This window comes from Pleurodeles waltl, chromosome 6 (assembly GCF_031143425.1).
Source record: "Pleurodeles waltl isolate 20211129_DDA chromosome 6, aPleWal1.hap1.20221129, whole genome shotgun sequence".
In the NCBI taxonomy this organism is placed as follows: domain Eukaryota; kingdom Metazoa; phylum Chordata; class Amphibia; order Caudata; family Salamandridae; genus Pleurodeles; species Pleurodeles waltl.
The window spans coordinates 1113384339-1113399946 of NC_090445.1; the positions used below are offsets into that span (position 1 = coordinate 1113384339).

The 15608-nt window shown below is 47.9% G+C and overlaps 1 protein-coding gene across 1 annotated transcript in view; it reads right to left on the reverse strand.

Moving 5' to 3' along the window:
* LOC138301738 (uncharacterized) overlaps positions 1 to 15608 on the reverse strand; it is a 95845-nt gene that overhangs the window by 43154 nt on the left and 37083 nt on the right. The window contains exons 2-4 of the mRNA XM_069242247.1: positions 12851 to 13176; positions 6696 to 6744; positions 5880 to 5935 (exon numbers count right to left, since the gene is read on the reverse strand). Of these exons, the coding sequence (XP_069098348.1) occupies positions 5880 to 5935; positions 6696 to 6744; positions 12851 to 12945 (200 nt within the window). The 5' untranslated portion in view covers positions 12946 to 13176. The remainder of the gene's footprint in view (positions 1 to 5879; positions 5936 to 6695; positions 6745 to 12850; positions 13177 to 15608) is intronic.

Here is a 15608-nt window from a genome sequence, read left to right on the forward strand (position 1 = left end):
CATGTCTATGTCGGCTAAATTCATAATGCATGAGTCTGCAGTCTGTGATAATTCCTTATAATACCCTGCAGGGTTTTTACGGGGATCAGGCAAAGTCTGCTTAAGGGCTAAAACTTCAGCTCGCTTCCACGGAACATGTACCCAAACACGCTGAAAATGAGCTGGGACAGCATCAATTTGATTAGCAACATCAGCCGCAACGGCGTCCTTCCATACCGGAGGGACTTCTCTCATTGGGTACTGTCGCACCTTTTTTTTAACAGAGGAGTCATGTTGGAACAATGACTGAGAAGGATCCTTATTCCTAAAGGACAACAACGTCGCAACTGCTTTCTCAACATCGGGACCCACAATCGTGCCTTTTTCAAACTCAAACCGTACACGGCACAAATCAGGCGGATTTGTTTCCAACCCATTATCCTCAAATTCCTTACAAAGTAATGCACACATTTTCTCAAAAACGTATCTTTGTTTTGGTGCTTCCCATTGACGGAAGACATCCATAACAGACTCTACATCATATCTTAAAGGGTAAACAACCCATTTACGCGCCATACGGTCAAACATTTCTCTCTCTTGAGAATTAGGCAGTTGACTACGCGACTGTTTACGCTCCGAATCTGGGGTCACACCAGACGACCCAAAGAGAGGAAATATAAGGCTGGCAACAGTATCTGTCATTCTCTGTCGGACAGAAGGAGAAGTTGATGAAAGAACAGGAGGAAAAACAGAGGGAGGCAAGGCAGACGCAGAAGCAGACGCAGAGGCAGTATCAGGAAGAACACCAGAAGAGGCAGACGATGTAGTACATAAAGTCGCAGGAGGTACAGATGGAGCAGGTAGCGAAGTCGGCGGCCCTTGAAGGGGCTGCGCCATAGTAGTAGGAGCCAACTGAAGAGGAGCTGACGGCTGTGGAAGAACCTGAGGCACAATAACCAGAGGTTGCACAGCTAAAGGTTGTGGGGGTGCTGTAGCATTCTGCGCATAAGGGGGTGGCGAACTCAACAAGTGTGACATTAAAGGATCTTTCTCAAGTTCTTTTGCTCCATCTTGCTGAAGAAGCGGAAAAACTGGATAACATTTATCGGTCACCAATTTACGTTGCCTGTGCAACTGCTCATTCATCTGTTCTTCTTCATCATCTTTAAACTGCATGGCAGCTTGCATTATCGAGATACCCTCTTCCCTCTTATTTCTCTTTGCTAATTTAATTTCCTTCTGTTTGGCTTCCTTACGCCATAGGCGGAAAGAGTCAAACATCGCCGGCCGGGCTTTCTTCTTAAAAAGTTTAACCTCCAGATTATCCAGAATCTCTGTGTCAAAACTACCATATTGGGGCCATTTTAAAACACCATCTTTCCTGGTGTATCGGATCCATACTTCATTATATGTGAGGGGGCCTATGCCATGTTTCACATATAGTTCATAGGTTGGAGTTCCAATCGGAGGAACCGGACACGAGTCCTCCAATCGGGAATCCCTATTATAACCAAGACAAAACAAATTTCCATGTCTGCTAAGACCAGGCATCTTCGCTCTCCAGTCTAGCTTCAAACTTCAAAGGATTATCGAATACGATAGCCTCGTGAATACACGAATCCCTCGGCTTTGGTACTTGCAAGTTCCAAATCAAAGATCCCAAGGGGATACCAAACTAAGAACCAAACTAAGGACTGGGAGATGCTCCACTTATACTTAACTGAGATATCGATGACGTCACCAGAAGACTCGTTTATCGTTTCGCTCTACAAAATCATCAAGGGTCCAAAACAGGGAGATAGTCAGGGCAGCAGTCCTTCGTAGCCGTCGGGAAGCGGGGAACCTCGCAGCAAAGACTTTCGGACCACGTCGACATACAGGGGTCGATGAAGTGGCGGCCTCCCTCCAGAATTTTCACACGAAGCTCCTCACGAACCTCTGGCTTGGACTGGTACCGCTGAAATCGCCCCACGTTGGGCGCCAAATGAAGTACTGGGTTTTTCAGAACCCAGTGGTGCCAGGGAACACACCCTAAGACTTCGAGTCCTTCCTGTTTCAGACTACAGAAACACAGAGTCTTCTTGGTGAAGTCAAAGATCTTGTTTATTGGCTGCAGCCAGTAACAGGTATCCTAGAAGTACAACACGGTGTATATTCTCAGGAGACTGCTGCTCTTGCAAAGCTAACCTTCTCTTTTATACAAAATATTATGCTTTGGGCAAACATTCCTTATTTTACAGTTGACCATTCACATATTTTCACTACAAAGAAATAGCAGGGTTATGATGACAAGCCCATATTTCAGTTTGTCCAGCCCTCAATCAATTACCCGGCAAGGCTCAGTACTTTCATCAGATATCAACGGACCCCCAATATAAACAGGCACCTCCTCCTAGTAAAGCAAGTCATAAAGAAAGAAACAGGGACAGGTGCGTGTAAGATTAGGCATGGTTTGTGTGTGATGAAAGGTTTTATGATGTGTTGTGCCTTGATACTAATCTCATTCGGCCACTGGGAAAGAAACTGGCCGAACAGGTTTGGCTTCAGGCAGTGGAGTCAGCTTGCCCAGGTCACAGAGGAGTCAGCAAAGATGTACGTGTCCTTCAGACTCGTTTTCGGCATTAGTCATTGGCCTATGTGAGGGCAATCACAAAATGGCTGTCGTTTAAATGGAACCCGAGGGTTCAGGACGGAAACTCTGATATTCGGGTGATTTCGTTACCCGAATATGAATACAATGCTTGTGCATACTATTCTAATCATTCTCGGTCTGTTGATGCCAAAATCGTTGTGATACGACGATGTTTATAACACGGGTCCAGAATTTTCAGTACCACAACGGTTGTGTGGGACCCCTATCCTAATGAGCTACGTGGATCCTGTGTCATGGGTGGTAGACTGAAGTGGTCCTGATGGTCTTGACGTTCAACTGTCGAACTTTGGTGGAGGTAAGAGATTACCTCCCTATGCAAGACAGTAACCCCATTCACCGCATGTTTTGCAGTTGCCAAGGCTTTTTGGCATCCTTCCACAAACTTCTTTGTGCACTGTGCAGCTCCGGTGCCCAGCACTTCTGCCTGCGATGCACAGCTTCCTGCGTGGTTCTCCGACGGCGTGGGATCCTTTGTTGTAGTGCTGCATGGGCCTCATTTTGCACCTTCTTTGTCCCCGTAATGTGGGACTCCTGTGCATGCTGCCTGGTCTTCTGAGGGCTCTCTGAGTTGCTGAGAGCCCCCTCTGATCCCCCTCCTGGGTAGAGTCCATCAGGTCCCTCCTGGACCAGGGCAACACCATTTTCTGAAACCGTGAGCTTTGCGTGTGTCAAGGCTTGTTGGCAGAATCCAGCGATGCAAACCAGACTGCAATCGTACATCCAGCGTGGGACATCTTCTGCAACAACCAGGAACCTGCATCCATCTTCTTGGGTGCAGTACTGACTGTTGTTCTTCACCAGTGGTTCTTCTTTTGCACCTTCATCCAGGTTAGCAGGGGCTCCTCTTCTCCCTGAACTCGTCTGTGCTTCTTGGACTTGGTCCCCTTCTTTCACAGGTCTTCAGGTCCAGGAATCCATTGCTGGTGCCTTGCCGTCTCTCCTGGTTCTTGCAATATCTTCTTTCTCGTGTTCCTGTGTGTTCTAGAAAGGTTTCTGTGATTTACTCCTGCTTTCCTGGGCTCTGGGATGGGTTCTATTACTTACCATTGGTGTTTTCTAATACTACCAGCGCCCCTCTACACACAACACTTGCCTTGGTGGGAAACCGACATTCGCATTCCACTTTCTTAGTATATGGTTTGTATTCCCCTAAGCCCATTTTTAACTATTGTGATTTTAACTATTTGCACTGTTTCTAACTGTTTTTACAGCTATTTCTGCATACTCGTGTATATATTTTGTGTAATACTTACCGCCTAAGGGAGTATAGTCTCTATGGTATTTTTGACATTTGTGTCACCAAAATAAAGTACCGTTATTTTTGTAACACTGAGTATTTTCTTTCATGTGTGAGTACTGTGTGACTACAGTGGTATTGCATGAGCTTTGCATGTCCCCTAAATAAGCCTTGGCTGCTCAGCTACAGCTACCCCTAAAGAACCTGGCTTCTATACAGTGCCAAATCACAAATGAGAGTACAGGGGTTCTTGTAACGTAAGTAGGTCAATAGTGTATCAATTGTGACACTAGACCTCTTGTATACCTCGACTAGAGGTGAAATGTGGGTGAGCTGTGGAGTGGTGTCTGGTCTGAAGGGGGGATTTCCTTTACGGACTAGGTGGTCTCACACACTATATAGTGTCATGCTTCATCATATGACCACCTAGCCCCACCCAGGTAGGACAGTGCCACCTGGGCGGACTCAACCTCACTGTTAAAGGAACAGGAGGGAGTGCGTAAATTAATTTAATTTCTGGAAAAAGGGATCCCGCTATGCTAGGGAAATAAAAACACCTACTCAGATACCCGGGTAAGTTTAATAAGGGTTCGGTGTGGTGGGATTAAAAAGGAATGGGGAACCGGTGTGAGAGCAATGACTCACAAGGTCACCTATCTAAAAGGAGTAGCCGACATGTTTCTGCCCTTGTAATTGAGCTATGGAGGGTCTCTGGGCATTCATCGGGGCGTTGGATCCCTGTTGCATATGCTTCTTAAGCGCTGCACAAATAATCACATTAGAAAAGGGGTTGAGGACCGCTTCAAGGTCGGTATAGGCGCAAAGAGAGCGCCCACCTTTGATGCAAGTCTGACTATAAGGGGATGCTCCCTCTCCAGGATACCAGAGGCCACTAGCCTCGAGTGTTAGGGTCCTCCCCAGGTAAACCCTTGGTTAAGGTAGGCCCTTCCTCAACCCCTTTTCTAATGTGATTATTTGTGCAGCGCTTAAGAAGCATATGCAACAGGGATCCAACGCCCCGATGAATGCCCAGAGACCCTCCATAGCTCAATTACAAGGGCAGAAACATGTCGGCTACTCCTTTTAGATAGGTGACCTTGTGAGTCATTGCTCTCACACCGGTTCCCCATTCCTTTTTAATCACACCACACAGAACCCTTATTAAACTTACCCGGGTATCTGAGTAGGTGTTTTTATTTCCCTAGCATAGCGGGATCCCTTTTTCCAGAAATTAAATTAATTTACGCACTCCGTCCTGTTCCTTTAGCAGTGAGGTTGAGTCCGCCCAGGTGGCACTGTCCTACCTGGGTGGGGCTAGGTGGTCATATGATGAAGCATGACACTATATAGTGTGTGAGACCACCTAGTCCGTAAAGGAAATCCCCCCCCTCAGACCAGACACCACTCCACAGCTCACCCACATTTCACCTCTAGTCGAGGTATACGAGTGGTCTAGTGTCACAATTGATACACTATTGACCTACTTACGTTACAAGAACCCCCGTACTCTCATTTGTGATTTAGTATTGTGTTTTTGGGAGTCGAGTACGGCGTGTGTTCCTCTTGCTCCCATATACTCTCCCTTTGTGTAATGTTCTATACAGTGCCTACATTTCACTAATAAGGGATAACTGGTCCCGGTATAAGGTATAAGTACCTTACTTACCCTCTACAAACCAGGCCAGCTTCCTACATGCGTCCATTGGGATCACCGTCCTCCGATGCACCACAGAAAAAGAGAACAAATATTCAGGTAAGTTTTCTCATGGAGGACCAGGTTTTAACTACTCTTTATTATTTAGGGGGTTATACATGGTTCTCGATTCCCACTTTGTGATTGTGCCACCATCATTATTTGAACATGTATTAGTATTTAATATTGAGGGTCTTCAGTCTCCTTCTGTTGGTTGGCAAGATTATCAAAATAAGTCTTATGTGATGAGAAAAAGAAGAGAACTCTGAGATACCTCTGGTATTATTAGTTATGGTGAGAAAAACCCTCCTCCCTACCTGACATGTCCGTGGGTGTCACCTTCAGCTGCTTTCCTTTGGCCTGGCAGCAGCACCTGGAAAAAGGAAGAAGAAAAAACTGTGACGTCAGGACTGTGAACTTTAGGGAAATTAAAGTAATGACGGACTTCTCTATTCAGGAACAACGACCCAGAACAGAAACACAAGAGAAAGACGACCATTGGCTCACATTGGCTGGATTCTGACATCCGGAGGACGGGGGGAAGAAAGACACCTGAGAGAACGCAGAAGAGAGCCAACACCAGAAGAATCAGGAAGAACAGGAAAGGAGGCCCTTTATTGAAGCGAGGATGATTTGTTGAGCAGTCACCTACCTTACTGCGACCGCAGTGAGGGAGCAGGAGGAGACGACGACTGCGGAGGAAACAATCCACCATATAGTGGCCGCAACGAGAAATCTGACAAAGGCAGTAGCCGAGAAGAAGAGGAGACTTTGTGTGAGGAGTGGTGGATGCAGTAAATGCGCTACACCCTGCCACAACTCAGGAGAGTTGTGGCTGATGTGCTGAGTAAGGAGGGGGTTGACTGTTTTTGTTCTGCCCCCGGGAGAGAGTTAAAACAAGGAGTAATGGTGAAAAGTGATGACCATGTGCTAAAACACTACCTATTAGACTTATAATATTTTCATGTGTGTTGTTTATTTCATTTTGGCATGTGCTGATGGGTATTCTCTTTTAACCCTACATCTTCCCTGAAACTAAACATGATTTGAGCACCATCTCCCACACTTAAAGAAATCACTGGCACAGGTGATAAGGTAAAGGGATAGGTTATAAAAGTAGAACCTATACTTACAGCGTTTTGTTCTTTTCCGAGGATACTGGCGGGGGGTGTTCTCAGATACCTAATGGAATAAAGAAGAAGGAGAAGTGATTATCGTCTGGCCTGGAGCCCGCTCATCAGATGTACACAGAAATATACCCTCCAAACTAGAAACAGAAACCAACAACACTACAATACCATACTGCTTTTTTCGGATTTATGTTGTTTTGTGAGCACCAAATAAACGCCACAATTCACCAACCAACTAAGCCTCCTAAGCCGTATTTCTGCCGTGCCCTCCCACACATGGGTGGATCAAAAAAAATAATAGAAAGAAAAGGTGAGGATCTCATGTGTAGAGGACTATGACAACTCAAAAAAAGCCAAGGTCTCTCGGGGAATGCTTTCTGATTGCAGTTTTTCTCTTTTGATATCCAACTCTTACCCCTTTCCCCCCTCTTTATAACTTCACCTACTTCTCCAATTCCCCCAGAGTCAGCACGCACCTGGTTAAGCCACGTCCCTTCTGGGGCATGGCGGGGCTTTAGGCTGGGAGGGCATCCTTCCGGCGTAGCATTTTCTCAGGGGCGTAGGAGGCACAAAATTTCTGGGGGGGACAGGGACAACCTTGAGGTGGGCCCCCTGCACAAAGTTTGCACCCAGAAGGGTTGCCGTTGGGGGGAGAGGGAGGGGGGTGTTGGGAGGAGGCGGTCGCTTTGTCGAGTCCTGTGCGGCCTGCAATTCCCTGTCTGCTGGGCCCCTGGCTACCTATTAGGCAGCGACAAGCTCTGTGCTGCTGTTCGCCTGTGTGAAGTCCTAAGAGGCATGTTGATTCCTGTGCTGCCTGCAATGCACTGTGCTGCCTGTTGGGAGCTTTCTTTCTAGTCAAGGCTGTGTCAGTCTCTGGCCCCCCGCCTGCCTGTGAAGGTCAGTAAGGCCTATGATTGCTGCTAGGTCCTTGTCTGACTGTCAAATGGCAGTCTCTGTGCTGCCGCCTTCCTGTGAACTGCTGTGCTGTCTGACAGGGCCGGCCTTAGTGCTGGTGGCGCCCTGTGCGACATTGTTTGTTGGCGCCCCGCAGTGACCACCTCTGCCACAGATTCTCTCACTACAATCCATCACAACGCTCTCTCAGATGCATTTCATTCATTTTATAGCACCACTCATACCGGGAAATATCCCTTACAAGGCAATCAATGCAATGCAATGCATTTACCACGCTGCCATTACCACAGATATGGGGCCAGCATGGTGGGGTAGGTTTTAGGGTACAGGGTGGGGGTCATGTAGTATTTAGGACAGAGCGGGGTAGGTTTTAGAGTTCAGGGGGGCAGGGGCGTCAAGGTAGTTTTTAAGGCAGTTCAGGGTAGGTTTTAGGGTTCAGAGTGGGGGCTGGGTAGTTTTTAGGACAGGACAGGGTTACTTTTAGGGCTCAGGGCGGGAGGTTTAGGGCTCAGGGCAGGGGCAGTTTCAAGTGATTGGGCAGGGTGGAGTATGGTATCAGGTGTAAGGGGGCAGGGCGGGGAGAATTTACCACGCATGTTCCTTTACCAAACATTCTTTTACAGCGAAATTTGTTGTAAAGGCATGAGTAGTAAAGGCACGGTCGTTGTTGAGACCGCAATGTTAAGGCATGCATAATATAGGCATGTGTTGTTCCATCATTCAGCCCTCATACCACTCTAGGGTGTCAAAGCACTTTATATCACACAGACATTACGCAGAGACATTCATCATATATGTGTAATTCAGTGTATATGAAATGTTACATAGGACAGAGGACTACAAGGTGTAGGTGTCATAGGTCATCCATAATGGTAGCAGGTATAGTTTAAGAGTGCTTTATCTGGAGAAGCGCAAACTCGGAATTTAAAACATAACACCATGGTTGGGGGCTCTCTTTAATATTAAGAATTGATTTACGCTCAAATTAACTTGTTTTGCAACATTAAGTTAATGAAAAAGTGGGGGAAATCATAACGCTCTAATCTATACCTTGATGTTTGCATGCAGCTCTTTGATGAGTTCATTGCTCACTGTTCTATCTTCAGTTTTAATTTATAAATTGCAGGGGACAAAAAAGGAGTTGGCTCTCTGATGTAGGAAGCTGGCCTGGTGTGTGGTGAGTACCTATGGTATTATCACCTCATACCAGGTCCAGGTACCCCCTTATTAGTGAAGTGTAGACAGTGTCTGTAGCTGTGGAGGAGCAGCCAAGACTTATCTACGACACATGCAAAGATCATGCAATACCACTGTAGTCACACAGCATTTACACACATGAAAGGAACACGTGTTACGAAAATAAAGGTTCCTTATTACAGTACCACAAACACTAAAAAACTAGATAGGCAATACTCCAATAGGATGTAAGTAGCACACTGTTATATGTACAGTAGCAATCAGAAATTGGCATAAAAAGCAATAGAAAACAGTGAAAAGCAATAGGCAATACTGAAGGCCTAGAGGGGACCAGACCATATACTTAAAAAGTGGAATGCGAAAGCCGGGTCCCCATGCAAGGAAGTGTAATCAGTAGAGGAGAGCTGCAGGAACTAGGAAACCCCAAAGGTAAGTACCAGAATGCCCCCCAGCGACCAGGAGAAAAGAGGTAAGTTACTGGTTTTTCCCCAACCCACCAAAAGGACTTCAGAGAAGGATATTGCAAAACGCAGGCAAGACTGCAAAAAACTAGAGGTGGATCCTGGAAGAGGAAGACCTGGGAAATAAGGGGACCAAATCCAGTTTACGTAGGAGTGTCCGGTCGTGGCAGGAGCCACTACCCACCCATCTGTGGATGCAGGAGTTGGTCGACGGGGAGACGAAGACGGTCAGCAATGCAGCACTGGAGCAGATGAAGAGTTCCTAGGTGATGCATTCGATGTCCCACGCCCGATGAAGAATTGCAGTCAGTCTGTGGTGTGGAAAACCCACCAGCAAGCCTTGGCAAAGGCAAATGTCGCAGTAGGACAAAAGTGGAGCTGCCGGGGACCAGCAAGGTCCGGGGGACTCAACCCATGGAGGGAAGTCCCAGGTGACCCTCAGCAAGGCAGAGAGTCTGGAGAAGGAAAGGCAGCCCCCACAAAAGACCTACAGGCAAGGAGCCCAGGAGCTGCAGAGAGGCCCATGCAGCACACCTGAAGAGAGGTCCCACGTCGCAGGTGAAGCGCGTTGAGGGCTGTGCTTCACAGAGAAGAGTGCTGGGGGCTGGGGCCACATGGAGCCTAAAGATCACTTGGAGGAGATAAAAACAGGCCTTGGTAGCTGCAAGAGACGCGGTGCATGGGGGTACTGTCCTGCATGGAAAGGCAAGGACCAACCAACTCCAAAGTTGGACAGCTGGTAGAGATGACCAAGGAGACCACTCCAGACTACCACCCCTAATGCAGGATCCACACAGCTCAGGAGGAGAGGAGATCCATGCAGCCGGTCGTTGTTTCAGTTAGTGCCTGCGGATGCAGGTAAGTGACTTCTTCACTGCAAGGAATTTTCCTTCTTTCTTCTTATGCAGACATCAGAGGAAGCACAGCCGGGCAAATGTTGCAGTTGCTGGAAGGAGCCGGAGAAACAATGTTGCAGGGCGAAGTCGTTGCTGGAGCTGCAGATTGCAGGTTCCTGTGAAGTCCAGTTGCGGTTCCAGTGGCCAGAAGTCAAAGTAAACATTGCAGAGGAGTCCTGCTGGAATCTTGCACATTGAATCTGAGGACCCACCCATGAGGGAAACCCTAAATAGCCCAGAAAGGGGGATTGGTCACCTAGCAGGGTGACCCCTTAGGAGGGGGGTGTGACGTCACCTGCCTGACCTGGCCACTCAGATGCTCACAGAGGCCTCTGCCCACCTTGGGTTCCAGATGGCAGAATCAAGTGGCCACCTGGAGGAGCTCCAAGCACCACCCCTGGGGTGGTGATGGACAGGGGAGTGGTTACGCCCATTTCAATTGTCCAGTTTCGCACCAGAGTAGGGGCTGAGGTCCCTGAACTGGTACAGACTGGTTTATGCAAGGAGGGCACTAAATGTGCCATTCAGAGCATACCAGTAGCTTGGCGAGGCTAACCCTCCCAAGCCTCGTAACACCTTTTTCCAAAGGGAGAGGGTGTTGCCTCCCTCTTCCAAAGGAAATCCTTTGTTCTGCCTTCCTGGGCATGAGCTGCTCAAGCAGCAGAAGGAGGGCAGAAATCTGTCTGAGGGGTGGCAGCAGCATGGGCTGCCCGGAAAATCCTAGAAAGCTGATAGGAGCAATGCTGGGGATCCTCTAAGGAGCCCTCAAAGTGCATGGAATCATACAATCAATACTGACAATAGGATTGGCGTATGATTCTGACATGTTTGTTACCAAACATGTCCAGGTTTCGGAGTTGCCATTATGGAGCTGGACATAGGTGGTGACCTATGTCCAGTACACGCATAAAATGGCGTCCACGCACTCACGAGGTCCAGGAAAATGGAGCTGGAGTTTGTGGGGGCACCTCTGCTCCTGCAGAGGTGCCCTCACACACAGGTACTTGCACCCTGCCCTCTAGGCTAGGAGGGCCTGCCATAGGGGTGACTTACAGTGACTTGGTGCAGTGACCTGAAGTGAAAGGGTGCAAGCACCTTTTTACGCTGGCTGCAATGACAGGCCTGCAGGTACAGTTTACATGGGCTCCTATGGGTGGCATAATACATGCTGCAGCCCCTGGGGAACTCCTGATCTCCCAATGCCCTGGGTACCTGGGTACCATATACTAGGGAATTATAAGGGGCACCAGTACGCCAAATGTGGGGAGTGTGTGGTCCAAGCAACCAAATGTAATGGGAGAGAGCACTGGGGTCCTGGTTAGCAGGATCCCAGTGAACACAGTCAAAACATACTGACAACAGATAAAAAGTGGGGTAACCCTGCCAAAAAGAGGGTACTTTCCTGCATCTGACAAAAGCAGTAACCCACTGACCTATTCACATTATATACACTTTGTGATCTGCATGTAGACGTTCTTTACCTTGTACGTTATGATGAGTCAAAACTCCGACTAGACAAAACTTCAATCTATCTCCAGGAACACCATTAATCACCAGAATTATCTTGAGATTTTTATTTTTGCCTGAAACTGTTGGTGGCAAGGGACACCCAGCAGGTGCTTTTAGAGTCACAATATACTTGCAAACACAGCACCCCCATCCTAAGTCAGCACCCAGTGCAGCGGCACCAGTTGCATCGCCCTAGAGCTGGCCCTGATGCCTTACCTAGCACTGTACATTTCTCAGGCCATCTGGTTCTTCCTGGGACCCATGCTGTGTGCTAGTCTCTCTGTTGTCTATCCAGCAGTGCCAGGCTCTGTTCCACCACAGCCTGTGAAGTCCTGTAAAGCCTGTGAGCTGCCACAGTGCCGGCTTCGCATCCTCAGGCCATTGGCAGGAAATGAGGTTTACAGACAGCCCTTGGCATTTAGAGCGGGCTTTCACAAATACCAGGAAGGTTGAGGGAGAGACAGGGGACCAAAATGTTGGGGGGGACAGGATGTCAACTTAGGGGACAATAATTAGCACTGGGGCAGGCAAGCTGGAGAAAGAGGAGAGAAGAGAGTGAGAGAGAGGAGACAGAAAGGGGGGCCCTAACAACATTGGCACACAGGGTGCCACTAGCGCGCTAAAGCCTGCACTGCTCATATCTCACAGTAACTCAACAATACTGTTTTTAGAAAGAGAGATACTCTGCAACACAGCACTGTATTTAAAAAGAAAGGGAGTTATTAGGCAATACTTTATTTAATTACCCAAACTTCCTTATCTTCTCAAGTCTTGCTGCTGTCTTCAGGGTTCGATTTTCAAGGGAAGGGTAGGGCTCAGGAGGGACGGGATGCAGACAGCAATCAACAAAGGGCCTCTCCTCTCCCTTTGTTCTCAGAAGTGTATGCAGCTGTGGCAAGGTGAGAAAGAATCCCTTGTGTGCTGCAGCACAACAAAAGGGAGGAGGGCAAGTGTCCTGGAGGCAGGTCACAGGTCAAGTGCAGGGCCAGTATAGGTAGCGCTTTCATGCGCCAATGGCCCTGCCAAATACAAAAGAGAAGGGAAAAATCTTCTGTCCCCTCGTCCCCCCCACCCTTGTCCCCCATGTCCCCCCCACTCCAACATCTGGGGGGGACATATCCCCTGCGTCCCCCACACTTCCTACGCCCATGCATTTTCTTCCTTGGTGATAATTCCTCACCCGTCCTCCTCTTTGTCCACCTTGTTACCGCAGTTCACCCTGAGCAGAATCCTTGGTGTCTGGGTGGCAGAATATACGAGAGGGGCTTTTCTCATCTCATCTTCGTTGGTCTTCTTAATGGATGTCACTTCATCTCCTTTTCAACTCCGGCGTCTTTCTCACACGACCAACACTGCGTAGCAGGGCACACCCCCTTAAAGTATTGCGCGTACTTCCTGGTCCTTTCCATTCAGAGTCATGTGACCCTCCTGAGTTGCTGATCAACACGTCGTGCCCGTAGGTATTGGAACAGGGCTCAACTTCATGCTCAAAGATGGTTTGAAGTCCTGAAAGGGCAAGGGACACATTTTAGCCACAATATTTGTTTCAGCAGGCACACCCCAGGGAAAACTATTGGCTTCCTCGCCCAACATGCTTTCATCGGACCTTGTCTCTTGTCAGCTGGTAACTTTGCTTTTTTCATCTGCATTATTATCACAGCTCATTTTCTCTATGCAAGATTATGATTGTTTCAATAAATGTATTGAAAACTAATCTTGTATCTCTCTTGTGTTTCGTCTGGGCATACATGAAAAGTACAACTAAAGGGTAATATCTGTTTCCACAAGTTCCTTGGGAGTCATGGTGTCATGTTCAGGTTGCCAATACTCACCTTCCACCCTGGTAAGGTTAGGGGTTTGGGTGAGGCACTGAGAGCTAGCCAGGATTTGGACTGACAGTCTCTGATGGTCTGGAAGGACTCTACAATCTGAAGTTCTGCCATCCTAATATGCACTCCTATTATTTTGGTAGAAAATATATAACATGGGACCACCAATGTTCATAGGTCGGGTACTAATTTAATGGGTCTCCTCAGTAGTTTCTCTTGTGTGCCCAAGGTCCCCTATTCACCTTAAAACTGAGATGACCAAGGTGTTAGGGATTAAATCCTCCTCAGCGCTAAAGGAAGCTCTTTTTTTCTCTGCACATTGTTCCGGCTTGAACCTTTAAAAAGATACCACACTTTAATATTTCCCTCTGTTAATTTGTTATAAAATGGTGAAGTCAATAACTATTAATGGTAACTGCAGGCCTGCTATTACAGCACATTTGAATGCACATGGGCTACCTAATGAGGTGGAGATAGTGCCTTCATGGGTGAGGCTGCTTACTGTGCATACAAAACTGAAGTATTTTATTTATGGCTCACTTTTCCTGCAGTCTATGCTAACACAAACACATTTCACACATGCACAGCAGCCAATGTGCCAGGCCAGTACTGACCATATCATGATTTAGAAATGCCAATAACATCTCAAGAACACCAAAATTGGTTACAGGGTGCACTACCACGCATTATATAAAATGTTAGATTGGATCCCCTCAGCAATGTCAGGGCCACATGACCGGTTCAAGCCAGTAACACGCGATATCCCAACTTACAGAAATTAGCTGTGGGAGATTTGCACCCTTTATATAATAATTTAGTTTGACTATACAGATGTTTAACACAGTTTATGCATGTATTAATAGCTGCCCCAAGTGAGAGCTGCTCGAACTGTTCACTCACAATTTGCTATGCCTGGTATTTACCCAGTAGCTATCAGTGCTATCATGGGTAGTGTACCCACCAGACAAAAGGAAATTCCATTCTGGATTGCTAAAAAAAAAAAAAAAACGCCTGAAGTAGTTTTTCCCCAAACAGGACCCCAGGATGAACATAGAATTCTCACAATGTGCTTGCCACTTGGGATGGCTCCCTCCATTTATGACTGTTCCTAATGGGGTTCAGTGTGTGCTACGGTACAGACCATGGTGGTCATTCTGACCTCGGCGGTAAAAGGCGCCTACCGCCGGTCAGAAATCCTCCATAATCCCGCCGCGGTCGCGGAAACCCGCCACGGTCATTCTGACCCGCAGAAGGCAAAGCTCCGAAAATCCGACCGCCACAACAGACCGCCAGACCAGCGGTCGGCGGAAAGGTGGAGGTGACCAAACCTCCACCGCCACGCCAACAGAAATACGCCCATGCCATTACGACCCACGAATCCACGCGGCGGTCATTCAAACGCGGTATTCCATTGGCGGGACACACCGGCGCGGTCAGAATACACACAAACGAACAAAACTCACCCACATTGGACGATTTGAATCCCACACACCTGATACACATACACACACCACTCCCACACACACAATACAATATAAAACACCCACCCACATCACCCACAAACCCCTACGCTTAAAAATTCGTAAAGAAGACAAGAGCGAGACACCAGCATCCAAAACATAACAGCCACAGCCACTCAACACCATCACCCACACACTATCCACACACAAAACAACACACACCACCACACTCAACTCACTTAAATACACATACTCCACCCCACACATCATACACACCACCCCATGGCACCCCAAAGACAACCCCGCTTCACAGACGAAGAACTCAGGGTTATGGTGGAGGAAATCGTTCGTGTAGAGCCCCAGCTGTTCGGCACACAGATACAATACACCAGCATTGCCCGGAGGACGGAGCTATGGCAGAGGATTGTCGACAGGGTGAACGCAGTGGGACAGCACCCCAGAAATCGGGAAGACATCAGGAAGCGATGGAACGACCTACGGGGGAAGGTGCGTTCCATGGTATCCAGGCACAACATCGCCGTGCAGAAGACTGGCGGAGGACCCCCACCTCAACCCCCACAATTCACATCATGGGAGGAGGAAGTCTTGAACATCCTGCATCCTGACGGCCTCGCAGGAGTCGGCGGAG